The sequence below is a fragment of the Ruditapes philippinarum genome, unplaced genomic scaffold (genome assembly GCF_026571515.1).
Source record: "Ruditapes philippinarum isolate M1 unplaced genomic scaffold, ASM2657151v2 ctg7478_1_1_1_1, whole genome shotgun sequence".
Taxonomy (NCBI): Eukaryota; Metazoa; Mollusca; class Bivalvia; order Venerida; family Veneridae; genus Ruditapes; species Ruditapes philippinarum.
This window is the reverse complement of record NW_026853804.1, coordinates 1-20760: the sequence shown is the minus strand read 5'-3', so window position 1 is coordinate 20760 and position 20760 is coordinate 1. Positions and strand designations below refer to the sequence as shown.

General features: G+C 33.0%; 2 protein-coding genes across 2 annotated transcripts in view; both read right to left on the bottom strand.

Moving 5' to 3' along the window:
* Window positions 1-7855, bottom strand: part of LOC132737970 (ceramide synthase 2-like) — a gene marked incomplete at its 3' end in the record, with an annotated part of 32740 nt that extends 24885 nt beyond the window's left edge. Inside the window, exon 1 of the mRNA XM_060725366.1 lies at window positions 7839-7855. Within this exon, the coding sequence (XP_060581349.1) occupies window positions 7839-7855 (17 nt within the window). The remainder of the gene's footprint in view (window positions 1-7838) is intronic.
* A 4658-nt stretch (window positions 7856-12513) lies between these two features.
* Window positions 12514-14676, bottom strand: LOC132737971 (uncharacterized). Its single transcript, XM_060725367.1, has 2 exons — window positions 14044-14676; window positions 12514-13330 (listed from the first exon to the last, which is right to left on the bottom strand). Exons 1-2 carry the CDS (start codon window positions 14586-14588, stop codon window positions 12697-12699), a joined length of 1179 nt encoding a protein of 392 aa, XP_060581350.1. The 5' UTR covers window positions 14589-14676; the 3' UTR covers window positions 12514-12696.
* Window positions 14677-20760: the final 6084 nt, after the last annotated feature.

Here is a 20760-nt window from a genome sequence, read left to right as displayed (position 1 = left end):
TAGCATTTCATGTACATTTCAAAAGTTTACTCATAGTTGATTGTTATCACATAAAGTCACATTGTTACAGTAAATATCACTGTAGTACATTGAAAGTAGTTTAAAATGCATTAAATGAAAAGCTTTTCTTATGTGGCGAAACTTACTTTTTCCTTCAAAGGCACCCGTAAATAAATCATTTAAAAGAAGTAAAAAAAACAAACGCATTACCAGCACCAAACAATTGTAAGTTCAACAATATCAAATTCAAGCTTAATCATCAATATTTGAGTGTGTGTAGCTTATCTTTTTGTTTCATTTTCAGTTATGATGTGTTTAACAAATAGAGTTAAGCGAGTTTTTTTTTATTTTAGGTAATTTACAACAGAAAACGGAAAATAAATCATATGCTAGTGTTTTTTTTATTCAAATTTAAGTTTTAGCAACTTCCGCATTCTCTGCAAGGTCGAGCTATCAGAACTCGGACAGAAAGAAGCTGTCGGAAGAAGGGCTCGAACCTATATGAATTTCTAAGAGGGTGAAGGGATGTTACCTAGAGAGCGGGGATGGTTTGCAATGGGGGAACAAGGTAATAAATTATCTAACATACCTGTCGCAGTATATATCTGACAGCAACAAGGGCCATTCCTAAAGCCAGGGACCATTGTATGTCCCATATTTGCGGCAGGTATTTTTTGATCCGGGTTGGTTTACTAAATCCTTCCACCCGTACTTATGGCCCCGAAACATTTTTTCGGGAACCACCATCGCTCGTCCAGATCAAATCATAAACCTGTTTTAAAAACGCCATTTATCCGACCATGCCCTGTAAAGTAATGATTTTTTTAAACAAATTTAAAAAAAAACTTCTATGTCATCCTCGCGCACGGTATTGTAATCTATGAATATCTAATGATAAACAATAAACACCGAGGTTGTTCGAATTTTTACTTATATAGTTAATCCGCTTTTTGAAAAGATTAGCCCCTACGTCACCTTTCCGGATTTAACTAAAAAAAAAAAAGGTTCTAGCATACCGGACAACGGATACGAGACATTATTCTAAGAGCAATAAACACGAGCGTATGAAATACACACACACATATTTATATACATTGTACAATAATAACGATTAGTAATCATTAAATCAATAACTAAGAAGACAGTTTACTCTAATTTCACACTAAACATTCTTTCACAATTCAAACACTGCAAACATTTAAACATATTCTTTTCGCAGCCGACAGTATAAAGTAAATCAATATTTAAGATTAATGTGAAGGAAAAGTATCTTAAACGATCATTTTAAAATGAAACTAAAAAAAACGTACCTGCTTCCGTGTACAGATACATAAACCTTGTAAATTAAATCGTATGTGAAATTTTTAATCACTGTATAATATTTTTTTAACACTGTTTAAACTATTGGGTAAACAAAATTTTAATTTGGTAGAAAATAGTATCTTAATTTCCACCTCTTTCATGCACCTGTTCTTTTCTTAAGTAAGCAAAGGTTTTTCCCGGGTTAAAACTATATTATTCCTGTTGTGACATTCAAATGGGCTCATTCTTTTAAAACCCACGCTTCGAAAACCAAATAAAAGCGAAATACAATATTCGTAAATATCATAAGATGAATAAAAGAGCCGCATTTTTTTGAAACAATCCCCTTTCCCAAACCCCGTGTTTTTAAAGGGGCCCCTAGACGCTTGTTTTTAAATTTTGTTTGGTAAGCGAGAGATGCTTGCGTGAGGTTGAAATCGATAAATACTGAGTTATTGGCGTGGTGTGATTTTTAGGCGAGTCTGAGCAAAATGGCGCGCATTTTTAACTTTCGTATAATGTAATAAAGAAAGCGAATTTCTTATGCAAAGCATGTCCCACATGAATTATATTAAGTAATTGTGAGTCTGCGTGTGTAAGGCGAATTACATGTCATTTTCCGGTTTCGTGATATCTTAGGGGATTTAAATAAACAGAGGCACGTGACTTCACACATATGGATCTAGTATAATTTCCCTGATATTTTTATGACAGGAAAAAAAACAACAAAATATTTCCTTGCAATGAATAATTCTTTGCCGCTTTCTGGGGTAATTAAATCATTTCAGTATGAGTTGTGTTGAATGATTAACGCCCATTTCGTAGTTAAACATATAAACATATTTTAAATAAATAAGCAAAAATATTTCAAGAAAATCAAACTTAAGAAAAGTGTACTCAGAATTAAAGAAAAGTAAAACGATTCAAGATTCGAGTTATAATTTTCTTGTTATGTGCTATTAATGACTGATTTTGCAATATTTATCCCTATATTTCTATCTACTGTATGACTAATACAATAAGGCCTATTTTAGCATTTATTTTGACCTATATTTCGCAATTTACATGGATTTTACGTGCCTTTTACAAAGTGTAAATTAATTTCTTTTTTTCACTTTACAATATTTAACCTTTTAAAGATCTTGTAACACAATTTTTTCATGCTTTTATTTCATAAATATGATGCTCGAATTAAGATTTGTCAATATTGTACGTTCCAATAAGCATTATTTATAAAGATATTACCCAATTTAACATTTCATGTAAATAAAGGGAGGTAATTAGAAATTTATTTTCTATAAATTCTAAATCAAACTTTCCGTGGTCGAGGGGTTAGAGTCGATGACTTCTAATCCAGTTACCTCTCTGGCGTGGGTTCGATCCCCGGGAGATGCTTTGGTAGTTTAGCGCGGAGGAAGGTAGTCTAGTACTGGTGTAACTCTCCAGGAACGATGGTTAGGAAACTACCCGCCTATATGACTGAAATACTGTTGAAAAAGGCGTAAAATGAAACAAACAAACAAACAAACAAACAAATCAAACTTTCCAATAATATAAAATATAATGTTCACAAATATTTGCAGTATACATTTTACATATTCTTCGATGTTTGAAAATTGTTTTATTTGCATAATTATATACATACATATTTTTTTGCAAGTGTGGTATACACACAGTAAAAATATCACTCACGAAACATACAGGATCTTTAAAACATTTCAAATTTCTTCAACAAAAATTAGCATGAATCTTTTTGGTTTGCCAAATTTCTTGGTTTTTTCCCCACGGCGTAGCTCGACGGACTTAAGTTTAAATACATAAGATACATATTAAGTAATTCAACAGTATACGTTTAAAGAAGTAGATAATTTTAATATAGGTTTACATATAGCAGTATTAAAATCTAGCTCATTTAGGTACATTTACGTGACTATTAGATATTAAAGCGTTATTAAAACTACGGAAGCTTAGTGGGTATCTGAGTATACAATGTACATAATTTCTACAATTCTATATACAACATTTTTCAAATACTCCAACTTAAAAAGAAGCGGAACAAGTGAATAGCGTGTCGGTATTATATTTAAAATGATCATCTTCAACAGGACATGAAGAAAAATAACAGTAAATCGTTTTGAATCGTCGGAAATGGCTAACACAAACTACATATTACATATTTTAGCTTTAATATACATGTATATACGCATGTAGTTTGTATATATATACATGAAGGTACAGTATCTTATACCGGTACATTACATACGAGTTTTCTTTACATGGAAAGTCATTTTTTTTTTTGACAGGTTATATGACCATAATTATATAAACAACAGAAAACCTAAATAACCAGAATAGCTAAAAACAGTTAATACTCGTGTATGGTCATATAATCGGGCATACACTCTATAGTTGCACTATTGTCAATATCAACATATTCAGGATATATAACAAACAAAGAAAATATTGATAAGCGTTTCACTTTCAGCACTTACAGTACATAATAAGTACAGTAAATAAAATAAAATACATGTATATACATAAACATACAGTATAAATTATAAAATACATGTATTAATAAAACCACTCAAAGTGAGTTATGGCAGACTATACCAGCATGGTAATAAAAATACCAAAAATCATATTATGTAAAAAGCAAATAAAAAAATAAAACTGTTACATATATATAAAAGTTAACGACGTTCATATAAAAAAATTTTAATATATAGTTTTTGTATATGTATTTACAATCAAATCTTCTGACGTTATATACACATTTTTTCATAATCACTAACAATTAGAAAAGCATATCCTGTATGTAAGTATGTATGTATGGTATGAAAGTACGTACGTACGTTTGTGTGTGCGCGCGCGCGCTCGCACGCACCGCACGTGTGTATACGCGTCAATTTGTTATATTGAGCCCATATTGGCACCAAGTGTCACCAAGAACTCATGAAGAAACATGGAAATGAATCCAATTAAAACACACACACAAACAAGTTAATGAGTTAAAGACACAATCGTTTTACAAATTAATTTAACTGTGATACAGAAATACGTTACGATATATAGTGAAATATGTTACGATATATAGTGAAAACCATGGTGGCTGATTTGGTACACTTTGCGCGTTGCGTTTTCGATAGCGACAACACAACCTATATCGTTATCGCCTTTTCGTCTTGTCGCTAGCGAAACGCGCCAAAACGGCACCTTGTCGCACTGTCGTCTTGTCTCTAGCGAATCACGCCAAAACGGCGCGTTGTCGTGCTGCGCGTTGTCGCGATGTCGCCCTGTCGTTTGGCACATAAGCCAATCCTTCGATTTGAGCCGAGCGACAATGTGACATCGCGACAACACGCCGTACAATAACGCGCCGTTTGGCGTGCATCGTTAGCGACAATAAGACGCACAAAAGCGTTCCAAATCAGCCACCATAGAAAACACCGTGCATGTATCATAGTTGCATCATAGTTGTTCGAATAACATTTAAAATATGTAAAGCGCCCACAGGGTCGTGACTCTCCGACATTAGTACATGAACCGTATGTGAAATACAGCTATCGAATATTACAATGTAAGAAAAATACCTAAGGGTTACATGTATCAATGCATGGGTTAAGTTTAAACGCGTATTGTTAAATAAGTGGTGACTCGTTGTTTTTTTTATCGTCTTCTTCATCTTCTTCTTCTTCTTCTTGTTATTATTATTGTTGTTGTCGTTGTTCCTGGCTATTTTAGTTATAAAGATTTTTGACAGGTTATATTATTAGTTATAAATATTTTTGACAGGTTATATGGCCCTACATGTATATAAATTGTTTTTTGGAAATATAACCCGAGCCGCTAGGCATGTCAGGAATATCTATAACGAATTATAATACAGCAATCTTCCTTTTTTGAGAAAAATGTGAGATTTCTTAGAAAATTGACAGCAGCTGTGTAAATAAAACTATATAAACCTCACGATTATCCAATGAAAAGTGACATTACAAACGTGCAATATTATAAGACCCTTTATAATACTGCACGTTTGTAACGTCGCTTTTCATTGGATAATCGTGACGTTTATATTATTAGTTATAAAGATTTTTTGACAGGTTATATGGTCCTATATAAACGGTCGTTTGTATATATAACCCGAGCCGCTAATCATTTCTAGAGAAAAAAAAAGTAAGATTTCTTCATGAATCGACAGCAGCCGTGTATATAAAACTATATAAACGTCACGATTATCCAATGAAAAATGACGTTACAAACGTGCAATATTATAAAGCTTTATATACACGGCTGCTGTCAGTTTATTAAGAAATCCTAAAAAAGGAAGTTTGCTGTATTATAAATTCGTCATAAAGATTCCTGACATGTTATATGGCCGTATATAAACGGTTGTTTGCAATATAACCCTCGCTTAGCGGCTCGGGTTATATATACAAACAACCGTTTATATAGGACCATATAACCTGTCAAAAAAATCTTTATAACTAATAATATAACGGCTGATTGTATATATAACCCGAGTCGCTAAGCGAGGGTTATATTGCAAACAGCCTTTTATATATGGTCATATAACCTGTCACGGATTGTTTTACCGAATTTAGAATACAGCAGGACATGACCTTTCTTCATAATTTCATAGCAGCCGTGTTTATAATTTATAGAAACATCACTGTTATCCAATAAAAAACGGCGTTACAAACGTGCACTCTTATATTTGGTACAATTATTACAGAACTTATTTAGAACATTTATAATTTTCATTTAACTTTAAATGACTTTACAAACGTATGTAAGCAGTCATAGGTAAAATATTAATATACATGTAAAGGATATAAAAATAAACCGACATATTTATCATACAACACCTTCTTTAATGAAACTATTATGAGCCGCGTCATGACAAAACCAACATAATGGGTTTCCGACCAGCACAGATCCAGACCGCCTGCGCATCCGTGATCCATGCTGTTCGCTATCAGTTTCTTTACTTGTTATAGGGTCTGTAAGCGAACAGCATGGATCCTGATCAGACTGTGCGGATGCGCAGGCTGGTTTGGATCCATGCTGGTCGCAAACCCATTATATTTATATTGACGCCAGCGTTACATGTAGTGTGTTAATATATAAGGTTATAAATTATTCAGGCCTTTTTTATGTAGTTAACCGAACCCTCTGTTTAAAATACACAAGAAAAGTTTACTTTCGGAAACATCAATAGAGTAAATGTGTACATAAATTTTAGTTCACCGTCGAGCTACATGCTTTTCTATTATTCCTCTTTTTTCATTCTAGATTGTTATCATTGTATAACAAAGAGGTCGACCAAAGTTTGTTTATTGTCGTTGAATACAGTTGTTTATTTAGTTTGTATCTGTGTCTGCAATACATAAAACGTGTGTACACTGTCCGATCCATACATATTCTACTTCCTTTATTAAAGATTTAATTCGACACCATTACTGATATATCAATATTGACAAACAGGGGACATACCCGCCGAAGTTCCTAAACTTTTCTACTCGCTTGTTATCGACCCTGACCAATATAGTTGCAGCATTTTAAATCTAATTTTGGTCCTATAATTTTCAAGATCGCCGTGACCTGCACATTTAATTTAGTTGCGGATAGGCAAGTACAACAGCTTTGAGGCTTTCTGTTATGTCAATATTAAACACAATATCATGGCCGCGGTTTCGACTCTGCCGGAATTTTTAAAGGATACCAATTTTGAACGTGGCCTATTAATCGGTTCGATTTCTTTGCTCAATGGCGAGTACAACAGAGTGTAGGAAGCTCATCGCAGCAAAAATAAGACACTTTGTGTAGGTGCAAGAAATATGAACGAAAGACTTGTCAAAGAAACACTATACTTATACATTGCTAGAGTACTTTAACTACTTACTTGGACAAAGACATGGCACAAGATAAAAACAAGAGGGCCATGATGGCCCTATATCGCTCACCTTAAGGAATAGATTTTAACTGGATTTTTCTTATTTAAAACAAGCAACATGTTTATAAAATACTTTAGTGTCAAATGTAAAGTATTTTTGGCCAACAGCAACAGGAATGCAATCAAGTGTATAGAAATACCTCTTTTTTTCTTTTCTTTAAAGTATAGGTTGCTAAAAAATACACTCCCTGTAGTGTGTTTACATCATGAAAATTTTAACAATGACATCATAATTAACAAGGCGAAGTACAAACTTGGATAATACTTCAATAAAAATGGGTCAAAGACAAAAATGGCCGGGTTGCATTTGTATACCAAATAACATGACTCATGAGGCTGTGATGTTACAAAAATGTACTACCATTGACCAGTAATGTCGAACATTTAACTAAGTCGGTAAACAGGAAGAGGATAAGCGATAGACCTGAACTTGGGACCACATATTAATGCAGTCACATTACCAAATATCAAGAGGCTGTGTTATGTAGTTGCTGAGAAAACTGTTATGGAAATTTTCTTCCATTTACAATTAATGCCGAAAATTTAACTAAGTCATCAAACGGGAAGTGGATGAGCCACATACCTGAAATCATATCCCATTGTATGTGACTAAATGTTGATGCTGTATACCAAATATCAAGAGGCTTGCTGAGAAAATTGTTAGAAAAAATTCCTACCATTGACCATTATTATGAATTTAACTAAGTCAGTAAACATGAAGTGGATGAGTGACAGACCTGAAATCGAATCCCATGGTATGGAACAATGTGTTAATGATGTATACAAAATATTATGAGGTTCTGTAGAGTAGTTGCTGAGAAAACTGTTACCAAAAATGGTCCAACCAATTCGCCTGCCTGCCCGGAATCAAGTCTCAATACATGATGGTAAACAGTATTTGTTTTGCATATGATAATGTAAAAATTTTCGAAAACCAGTATTATAGTTGTACCAGATATCCCATTAGTGTTTAAATATTAAAATAATTTCTGATAAAAGTGTTTACTCAGGGGTATCATGTTGGGGACAGGATCTAACCCCCAAGCATCTATGGTTTATCATATTAGGACATCCCTTTCTACAAAAACTTCTTCCTGTTCACATGAGTGGCTCTATACACAGGTTTAATCATAAAATTAAATCATGTAAAATGTTATTAAAAAAAAAAAACAAACAGCAGGGATCTCAGGAAGGTCAGAATTTCACGTGGCAGACTGTTTGGCCAAAAATTTTCATGAGTCAAATCAGTTTTTTCTTGTGTTATTTTTCTACACGAATCATTTTCATGTTTTCAGAAATTACTGTTTGGGAAGTCATTTAGAGTAGATTTTCAAGTTTAAATTGATAACTATTGTAAGGTTAGGCAATTATAAGCTTCTTGCTTAGTTAACATGATGATAAAGATAATTAAGTATTTCTAGCACCATGGATAATTACCATAATTATTGTTCCACTTTCAATTACATTTATTGAGGTGATAAACACATTTGTACATGCAGGGGTAAAAGTTACAGAAACTGAAAATACTGAAAGAAAAAGTTGGGGGCCAGGGGGCTGGAGGCCCTCAGAAGCTTTTGCAATTTAGTGAATTTAAAAGTTCAAAAAAGGCTCAAATACATACTCAAGTGCTTTATTTATCTTCAGATGTAATTAATCTGATATGTTAAAATTTACACAAATTCACTGAGCAATACTATTTAAGCAATATATACACATTCCACATAACAAATTATGTTCATTCTTTTTCCTATTTTCAAATTCATATCTTAAATTTAATCCTTTTCCATTGTCTTCCACTTGTTGATGCAGCACACTTTCAACTGACTTGACAATTTCTTCAGATGTGGAAACATTTTGAATTCTCAATCCTAAATGATCCTTTACTACTTGACTAGTTTCATCATCAAAGTACTGAAAGATTATATTCAGTACTTTGTTATTGATTTTTGTTAGTTGCCTTATCCATATTCAAAGATATTAACTTATCTTTCACTTTTGACTTCACTCCATCCTTAACAGATTTGGCTACACCATGTGTTGTTATGTACATTGCACTGGTTGGAGAAAGAGTAGTTTTTTCAAGAGCAGGCTTGTCTTCAGCTAAACGTTTGGCAAGATGTTAGAGATCGCCTGCTATGGAAAATGGCAGTCAATGTTCACTAAGAAAGGCAGTTGTGATTGCTCTTTGTTTGGCAATGCGATCTTGCATACTTTCAATCTTTTTGTCCACAGCTTTTGATGAGCCTGGCAGTACCTGAAAAAGACAATTTTCAAATAAAAGATGTATGAAAACATATCAAATAAAATATCACACTCATGAATTGTCAATTTAGTTTGGAAACAAGGAGATAATCAAACTAAAAAAAACATAGATAAAGAAAATCGTGTTCTAATCCTTAAAATATTAAGCTGGAAAAAAATTTCCAGACCTATTAAAAATTTGGGCATAGGTTCCCCTGCACAAGGCCATTTTTTAATTCAACCCCCAACCCTTGCCCAGACCACATGAAAGTTGGGGGAAGACAGAAGAAAAAGAGGGTGGGGTAATGTGCATTGTTTATTAACTACACAATGCACAACTAAACCTCTTTTCATTGCTTACTCTAGATAGTGTCTAAACTACACAGAGAAATGATCTTACTTGGTCTAAGATTCTTTTAGTGGTCCTCATCTTCAGCTCATCGTGATTAAGAAGCACCTTTTTTCTGATCGATTTGTCTAGTTGATCGTTTTGGAACAGACTTCACAAAAGCCCATTGCATTTGGTTTTTTCAACCAAGCATCCCATTTTTCACCTTTAGAGTCCTTTTCCGCTAACCACTCCCACCTCCATTTGTTTTTTGCACCCTTTTTCAGATCGTTAGTATTAAAACCAGGCGGTAAACACTTCACTGTTGTTGTACATGTAATTTGACATCAAATGACTATACAACAAACGATTTCAATGGCTGGTAAAAATTACGACGACCAATCAAATCTGATCTTATATATTCTAGCTTAATTTTTCATCGGCAATCTCCGTTTTGATTTGTATACAAACTGGTCTGAGATGGACAAATTTATTTTAAAATATATATCAAGCACTATCAAGCAATGTGCACACGCTAATTAATGAGGCATGCACACACACCCATCCCGATTTCTCATCGGATTTACGTCATTCAGAAAAATGACGTCGGAGATCGCCGAAATGAGACGGTGTAAACATGTATAATTTTAGAAATCATATCACGGGAGGTGATATTTACATAATTATTAAATGTCATCCCTTAATACTTCACAAATAGTTAACAAAATACCTGTTTCAACGAAGCACACCGATAATTGTATTCATCTTCTTTTCTTTGTTTTGAAATACGAGTTTATGTTACAAAATTTCTCAATTTCCTTGTTCAAGGTCGCCATTTTTGTCCTAATTCCGGTATAGTTTAGTTTATAGGTCAGATTGATACAGATGTTTTCTAAGACTCAGGACTGATTGATATCTATTATTTAATGATTTGAATTGTATGTTTATAATCAGAATGAAATATTATGTCATAAATCGTTCAGCAGATTCAGTAAGACCGGTGTACACAATGTTGAAATATATGACTTTTTCCCGCAAACCGGAAGGAAGAATTTAAGTAATATCCGCACTGTAAATTAAACTTTTATCTTAATAAGCTATTTTTTTGTGAAAAAAATACAACATTTTTTTGTTCTCTTTCGTTTCTTTGTGCAATATCTTACAAATAAAATGTGCAAGTCAATGTCAAGAACCAAAAAACATTGCATTTTATTTCGGAAATGACACAGTCTCCTTTCTGATGATGTTACGAAATTAAAGGAAGAATCCATTATTGAATGGGGAAATCAACTACACTGTATCTCTGAAATTGGGCTATTCTGATTGACTTTGTTTTGAATTAACATTCACATTCAACAACATTTTCATCTTTCTAATGCTTTAACAGAAAAAATCCTCAAAACAATCTCTGTTGAGACAAAAAAATACAAGATACACTTTCAATTTATCCCTACAAAGACAGTTTATACAATCTTGCAATAAAAAAAAACCTTTAAGCCCCAAAACAGAGACCAATTTTCAACTGTAGACCATAATTTGATTATACTTTGTAGAAACCAACAAGCTCATGCCTTGTGAAAAATTTTTAAGCTCTAGCCCTTTCCATTTTGAAGTATAAGAACTTTTAAGTTTTTTTCTTTTAGTTGCCATAGCAACCAGAGTTTAGCATGGAATGGCATTCTTTGAACAATCTTGATAGAGCTTCATACAAAGGGTATTCCTGCCAAGTTTCATTAATATTGGCCAAGTGGTATTTTAGAAGATGTCCTTTAAATAAAATGTGGACGGACGCCGGACACCGGACGCCATTTGATTGGCCATCCTAAAAGCTCACCTGTACTATGTGCAAGGTGAGCTAAAAAAAACAACAAGAAAACAAGAAGAAAAGAAATAACAACAACAACAACAACAACGACAACAACAAAAAACATTATCTAACGTCGGTTCATATAATTATGACAAAGAAACAATTTACCAACAAAGATCTTAAAAAAGTATATGTATAACAAAATAAAAGAGTTATTCATATTTAAGATGCTTGCATATATCATAAATCATTACAAATATGAGTATTAATATTAACAAATTATTACAAATATGAGTATTAATATCTGATTAAACTCTATATCTAAGATTTTACTTTTTGATTTTTGAAATCACTAAATTATTCGACAGTAAAGCGACAATGTGTCATCGCATCACACGCCGCGAGAAGTGCGCCTTTTGTTGTGATTCGCTAGCGACAGGACGACAAATAAATATATTCATGTTCATGAATCAGGAATTTAAAAAATGTATTTAAATATTCACCAGGCAAGTAGAAAATTATATCCCATTAGTTATGAACCTATGTAGTCAGGGCAGCAAGATTCATGCTTATTTAAGTTAAAATTTTAAAAATGTATTAAAAAGTTAAACATTGTGAAGTGAGCAAAACATGTGTTATTTGTTTTGTTTGTTTTTTTGTTTTTATTTTGTCGTTTTTTTCACATTGCAAAAGGCACTTGCAGTCCGCGAAAATTACCACAAAAGAGGTCAAAATATGCAAAAATACCACACTGCGTTAGTCACGTTATAGAAATATGGTGCTAAATACTTCAAAACTTCAAAAGCAGTCATTAATCGGACAAAACATGTAAACAATTCCTTTAAATCTTGAGTCACTAAAAAAGTTAGCATAAAACGCGATGCCTGATTCGTTCAGTTAAAGATTTGGGTCGGGATTTTCACTTTTCTTTTTGGAATTTTACATGTGCAGAGTAACCATTCAAATCTATTAATATAATATAATTTTTTTAGATCTTTACTTCTATAACTTTGGAACTTTCATAAAACGATACTGATAGACGTGAATAAAACTTTTGTTCGTTTCCTATATCTTGTTGTTTACTTGTTCCGTGCAAGATGACTCCTTTTCAAACGGGGGTTCACTGTCATTCGAACTGTACGAATATTTACATCCGTTCTCACATGTAGTGCCGCCATTATCACATGCCGGTAAATATGACCTTATTCCAGACGGTGCTATGGCAGTTTCCCCCACGGACGATAGTGCAACAGCGTTGTCAACAGAGTGCGCTGCGCTCAAGTTGTCGTCCGTAACCATCGTGTTTTTGTTCCCGTCGTCTTCGTTACATTTGTCTCTCCGTCTCATTATTAAGTAGATAGCTAGATTCAAACATCCTCCAAGGTTTACTAACGTGGTCTCAATGTTAATGAAGAAAAGGGGCACGTTTATATCAATTAACAGCCACACGCTAAATACAGCACACGACCACCATTGTATAAAGAATGCCAAAACGAACAACGACATGTTCCTGGCTGCTCGCCGTGATTTATCCGTCACATTTGAATTCTTCAACGACTGGGATATTCCGGAAACTTGTTCTTTAATACGTTTCCATGTCAACAAGTATAAAACACTGTTAACAATAAAAATGAGGACAGTTGGAACGGTTGTGAACAGGATGAAAGCTACACTTCCGGTAATGGCGTCAAACTGGCAGCTGTAAAAAGAGAGTAAAAATTGACATGTTTATAATCAACTGTACAAGAAAATTGTACCACTTTATATGAGTATGTTAGTTACCCCGATATTCGTATCGCTGTGACACAAGGAATGGTTTCATTTTTTATTTGGATTGGTTGTACGGCGCACCAACACAATTAAGGTCAAATGGCGCCGGAAACAGGAATATTATTTTTGCTGTTTCACCGGTACAATACCAATGGTGTATACAAGTTTTACAACGTGCCTTCTATTTTACCGATGCTATTCCAATAGCTTCCGCAAATGTATTCATATAATGCACATTTCGTTTACTTTTAAAAAGATGCAGATATGACGAAAATGTTAAAGGTCAAGGGCCTTAACCATGCAATCGGTGTTTTGACTTGAGAAAATTCCGATATGAGTAGTGCAATAAAGTCACATAGTTTTATGAATATCTAAAACACCTGTTTTATCAAAATTTTATATACCAATTACTCGAATTTATCGGTGTAATTTGCATATATATTTCAATAAATTAGTCTACAAAACTTCAAATTTTTGGAAATGAATTGATTAAATAAGAACAATGGTGCACGTACTGTGAAAAAAGTGGTACTCGTTCTATCCTTAAAACATCAAACGTTGCAGTATGGACATAAATAATTGATTAAAATGGTAAAAAAACCTTCAATACAACAATTTAATTGACATAGAAAAAAAACTTACAAAGTTCCGTTTGGTCCGAGCTGTCCCGTAAAAGCAGCGGCAATGGCGGCAACAAAAGGTAAACCAAATGTCCACGCCAATAGTTTCCAATCATATCTTCCAAAGTTTATGTTCTTGTTGAAAAACATCATAATAAACGCATTTATCGCTACTACATTCACTAGAAGATTTTGTGCTGTGATAAATTCTGTCAAAAGAAAGCCATAAAACTCGCACAATATCTTAGGCCGAATGTGATCCTTAGTTGTGAGGTAATGCAGATGGTCAAGGCCGTGAAAAATGTTAAATCCACCGTCGCAAATAGCAAGATAAATGATAAATCGATCACGTTTTGCCCAAGAAAAGAACTTCCTGAAATTCTTGTGAGAGTACGACAAAACCATGACTATGATTACGCAACAAAGACTTAAAGAAATACATGACAGAGCTGGAATATGTATCCGGTAAAACGATCCAGTTGACAAACCGTACACCGGTAAATCGTAACCGCTCCGTGGAGCACCGGTGTCCGTTTTATTAATGCAAACCTCCGTTGTATTATTCATGTTCCTCTTAATATCTTATATCTAATAATTTAGTATAAGTGTCTGTTTTAGAATTCATTTACAATCTATTAGAATTCGTTTCTAAATCTAGATCTTCCAAGCAAGGCTTAAAACTTGCCCGTGTATTAATTCCGTAATGTTCTATTTCATCAATAATCTCACAGAAAAACAAATAATTTTAGCAAATTACTTTGTAAAAACAAACCAACAGTTATTCAAGCACTGTAAATCTATACTCGGATGTTCAAAGATGATTCCCGGTTATTGTACTTCGTTTTACAATTTGAATGGAATATAGTTCCACTTTATAAAACTCACAGCGCAACAAAAATCACTTCAACCCCACATTTTACAAAATTCTCCATTCCAAAAATAAGTTCATTCCAAATATAATAATACGTCATATTTCTTACGAAAATAGTGTAACATTCGTCATTAGATCTTTGAAGGCACATTAATTTACAGAGATCGATATTTTTTAATTCTTGAAAAATGTTAATGTTTAGATCATGGATTATGAGCATGTTAGATGTAGCGTAAAACTTGCACTAATGCGTCGTAAAGATAGCAAAATGTAAACAAAGTATTTTCACTATGATTATAGCAATTGCTGACAGTGCAAAAGATAGGTATATTTATATATCAAATGAGTATGTTTTAGCAAAACTTAATAACAACATATGGAAAAAAAAACCAACAGTTTTTGGAAAATCAATATAATAATATTTCGGAGGCATAATGGGCCTTTAAAAATGTTTCATTTTTCCTTGTTGGTGTGTAATTAATTCCGACTAACGGAAATGTTACCGTCCTTAAGCAAGCCTTACATTAATATATATACATGCCTTATCTTGATCATTTGGGCTAAATCAAAATTATACATTTAATCCAACGGTGTTTTTTTTTTTAAAAAAAAAAACAAACAAACATTATTTAGAAATTAAACTGTTTGTAACGTTTTATAAATTCACGGGGTTGAATGAATTTTGATATTATGTTAAAATGATTGACATCAACTCTTAATTGGTCATGCTGGGATTTAAGAATTGCCATAACCTTCAATCATAATAAAGGTATTAACTTTGAAATATATATAAACATCAAGGTATTTATGTGAACGCGATTCTACGAAAGACCTGCGGGGACATTTCAACCTCATAAATTGCCGGTTTCATACGAAACGTTTTCAAAATAAGGAAATTCCGATTTCAACTTCTTGAATTCAACTTCGCGAATTCACGTTTTGAACTTCAAGATTTCAACTTCACGAATTTACGGTTTCAACTTCACGATTTCAACTTCATCAATGCCACCTCCAAAGCTCATGTTTTAAATTTCACGATTTCATCTTCACGAATTCATTATTTTATCCTCACGAAGTTGAAATTTTATATTCATGAAATTGAAATCTTGAACTATGTACGTTGAAACGTAAATTCGTAAAGACGATCCCGGGAATTCAAGAAGATGAAATGTCAACACCGGTCTTTCGTACGATTCTAATGATATTGTTTTAGTTTTAGGAAACAGTCTGCTAATTTACAAATGAATCACAAAGAATTATGCCTACAGATAATGTATTAAAACAATTAAGTCTAAAAAGCTTCATAAAATAGAAAGACTATATGCCTAGGGATGATCGATTAAACAATTAAATAATGAATTATTTATTAATTATGGTAATTAACAACCCGAACTAGTCTTATGATAGATTATTTTCTGAAACAAAAAGTTGTATGGCCATTACATTAATTGAGAGTAATTAAAGGAACTCCACTGAGGTCCAAAATTCTAAAAACATAAAATTTGAATTTCTTACATTAATTTAATCAACGGGGGCACTTAAAACAGAAATGTATGCAAAATATTATTAATAATTAGACTCAGAAATAAATTTAAATCGAATTGTAGTGCTATTCACAGTTCGATTTGAGTGGAAAGCATTGCAACGCTTAATTTCGGTCATTTTTATTTGTTTGGGTCGTCAGACCAAACAAATAATGGTAGCGAAATTTCAGAGTCTAATGCTGTTAATTGCAAATGCCGAAAGTAGTCCGCTTTTTTGAAGCGGTTACTTCCCTTTATATGTACACTAACGCCGAAAAATTCAGGGGAGATCACAGCGTAAAGATGGCCAAAGACAGACGCATTAATTTTCAAGCAAAATAATTCCCGAATGGTCTAAGATTTCTAATAATGTTTTATTGTTTTTTCTGATCGAAGATAAGTAACTACAAAGCGGACATTCAATCTCTGACACAGAAGTTTCACGACAAACCTAACAACAAGTAGTTCTCAAAACAGCTTAAAACTAGCGATTTAAAAGAAAGTATCCAACAAATTACAACGCATTCAAAGTTTAAAAGTAGCGTTGGCTTATAGAATTGTCAATAAATGCACAATCACAAATTACGCGGATGAATATGATTTTATCAATGAAAATACTATTTTTAGCGATGTCGATTACCGAATACTACACAAACCGAGTAGTGGAATTTAGAGATTCTACATGTCGGACTGTTTGGGCGAGAAGATTTTCGGTAAATGATTTACTTCAATTTTAAACAACAGGTTTATCCTGAACAAAATACCTCGAAATTACAAACCCGAAATGCAATGGAAGTTCTAAATTTAGAATGACTTGATGTTATTCAGCCATTGTATGTATAACTTCTCCGTGGTGCAGGGGTAACGCGCTCGCTTAGTGTGTAAGAGGTCTGGAGTTCAAATCCCAGTCGAGGAAACTTTTTTTTTTATTTTTTTTTTTAAGTGTCTTTGTTAAGGAAGTAGCCATGATATGCAAGGATAAAGTGTGGCTGTCATAAAAATGAACATAAATGATTTTTTGATGCAACACTAGTTATGCAAAATTCCGTATGTATCAAACTCAGGGCTGCGTTTCATGGAGAGTCCTAAGTCTTAAGTTTGTCTTAGGATAAAAATTGTGACAATTTTGCGTTTCAAAGAAAGTCTTAAAAAAGGTCCTAACTTATGACTCCTATACTTATAAATGACCAAAAACAGTCATAAGTCTAGGAGTGTTTTAAAGGTATCTTAAGATTGTCCTAAGTCAAAACCACTCCAAAATCAAACAACTTATTGTTGATTTTTGTTTTGAAAACTATCTAGAATGATAGATAATGGTCTAACTAAGAAAAAAAATCCGAACACCAATATCTTTAATTCAGTCATTAACGCTGTATAGACGTTTAAAGGGATATTCAGGCAAAATACTGACAAAATTATTAAAATGATCTTATGTACTCAAATCATGCTAAACTGACTTTTCTTGAAGTTTCAGCATGCATTTCTGTTTAAATTCTATATATTTTGGGTTTGAAGCGTAAATATATCAATATATGTTGAACAAAATGTGGACGCAAATAGAATCACCAAAGATTTTTTATACAAGTCAGGTGACTTGAACAAACCCTTGAAATTACAATAACAGATATTGTGGATATTGTATGATTGAAACACGTCATGTCATACATTTGGCATGATCTTTAACGTTTCCAGAGTTCTCTTTGACCACTATTGTGAAATGTAAGCGCTCTAACCTGACCCACGCGGGTCATGTTAGGAAAACCATCATTTTATTCTTTATATGGAGAAAAGTTTTGTTCCTTTGACTGTCTAATATATTTATTTTTGATGGCATTTACAGAATATTGAATGAAACATTCAAAACTAAAAAATGAAAATTTTGCCTGTATCTCCCTTTAAAGAATTGTTTACAGGATGTCACAATGTAGCGCCAAATATCGCGCGCAAAACAAGACGCATCTATAAATAATATTACTGCACGCTGTACAATTGCAGTTGCGTAGCAAGCAAGGGGGTTCGTAATCGTTTTTTTTTTACTATGAAATTAAATAAAATGTTTATCGTTTTTCGTGAAATATGGTATATATTTTCACTCAACATGATAAGAGGGCAATACATTGCTTTTTATACTTGCTATAATCAATTAATTAGTAAATCCAATCCGGGATTATGCGCGTGCCATTGTATTTTGTAACTTTTTTCAGGAGAGCGAATTGGTCATAAGTCTTAAGTTTCAGGCAAAAGATAGGACAGTTACTTGAAACGGTCTTAAGTGCAAAAACTTTTTCGCCTAAAGTTGGTCATAAGTCCTAGGATTTATGATTAACTAAGGACTCTCCATGAAACGCAGCCCTGGTGCCTTGCAAGATGAATTATAGTACATAAAAATAAACTTATACAGGAAAATACATACAGATATACAGTACGATTTAGATTGCAAAGATCAGAAAATACCACAGAGCTTGCAGCCCTTTAATTCTTTATAGATATACATGCTTATAGTAAGCTCCATGATTATTTACATCTGTGTTAAACAACAGTTAAAGTTATTACAAGCCCTAATTTAGAATAATATGGTTTTCTTCAGGCCGTTCACATATAAATTCACCGTGGCCTTGAATATCAGTGTTGCAATTAGTCTTATAGCCACTTTACTACAATTAAAACGCTGGAAAGCATTGGTGGCACTATACATATAATCTCACAACCTGTACCTTTCTTACATTCTGAGACCCAAACAAATTCAGCACCTTCTGTGCTTTGATTTACAATTGGAATAATTAGTCTGGAAAAACTGAGTTAGCGAATGATCTAAAATTTTGCATAAAAGTTACTTTCTGGAAGTATATTAAATTGAACATTATTCTCGGGAAAGTATTTCTAGTAGCATCATATCAAACATCTCAGTGGTGTCCCTTTAAGACAAAATCTAATTTTGATCATCATTAGTTAAAGGCCCATTATGCCTCAGAAAAGTTATCATTTTTATTTCTCAAAAACTTTTAATTTTTGATATGTTTTTACAGTTTCCAAACATTATACTCATTTGCCATATACATAAACATTTTTTTTTTTTGCAACGAAATTTCTAAATCCCTGAAAGTTTTGTTTATAATTGTCATACATCTTTACCAATTATAAATCCAAATCTAAAATATGCAATAGATATGGAACTGGTTTTACGATATTTTTAGATGTTTTGTTGTTTATGATCAAGTTTATTTTGACATCTATGTAAATAATAGAATAATTAAAAGCAATTAATATTGGATTGTTATCAGTCTATGAGATCAGTTCTAAACAGAAAAATATCGACAAAATTCTCTCCGATGAAAAACAAAGATGTAATAGCATGCAAAGTGAACTGCATAATTTGAAACAAAGCAACTCTAAATTAAAAGACGATATTGTGGATTTGCAAGCACGATCGATGAGGGATAATTTGTTGTTCTTTAACATTCCAGAGGAAACCCTAGCTAACAACAGACGGGATGAAAACTGTTCATTAAAAATTCTCAACTTCTGTGAAAACAATCTAAAAATGCCAGATGCTAAGAAAAACATAAAATTTGATCGTGCTCATAGATTAGGGAAATATTTTGTCAAACAAAACACGCCCCATTGTAGTTAAATGCAGTTACCCCCAGATAAAGCTTTTGATAAAACAACAAGCTAGAATGTTACTGAAAAATACAGATTATCGGTTTTAGTGACCAATATCCCGACAAAGTGCGAGAAAAAACGAAAGGCGTTTAATCCCTGAGCTTATCAAAGCACGAGAAAGAAGGCAAGGATGCAATTATTTCATTTGACCGGCTTATTCATACAGGTCAAACGATCAACCAGTATTTCACCTGATGATACGCATGAGTAGGATATAACGGAGGAACAGTTAACATTTGTCTTGTGGAATGTCCAAGGTCTCCAAAATAAATTAGATGACAATGATTTTTTAACCTTTATAAACAGATATGACATTATTCTTTTGACTGAAACATGGACTTCTTCCAGATCGAATGTATTATTAGAGTAACGGTATGTGTGCGGTAGTAGTACGGGACGGCACGGCATTTATATCAGGATGAACTACCGACAATGATCAGAATCCATAAGAAATAGCAAAGATAGATTTCAAATACCAAAATGCATTTATTTATAGATGCAAATCAGATAAATACACTATGCAAACATATGAACATTAATTGAACACACATATTACTGGTTTATTTAATGTTAGATTCTTATTATTATTTCTGAGGGAGGGGTTATGTTCCTAGGTGTCAGTTATCGTAGTTCCCGAGTGTTCAGCTATCTTTATATTATAACTGTTTAAAAATTAAATTAG

Coding starts and splice junctions, on each gene's coding strand:
- LOC132737971 (XM_060725367.1), bottom strand. CDS start 14,588: ATGAATAATACAACGGAGGTTTGCATTAATAAAACGGACACCGGTGCT. Junction 13,331..14,043: donor CTCGGACCAAACGGAACTTT/GTAAGTTTTTTT, acceptor CTCTTTTTACAG/CTGCCAGTTTGACGCCATTA.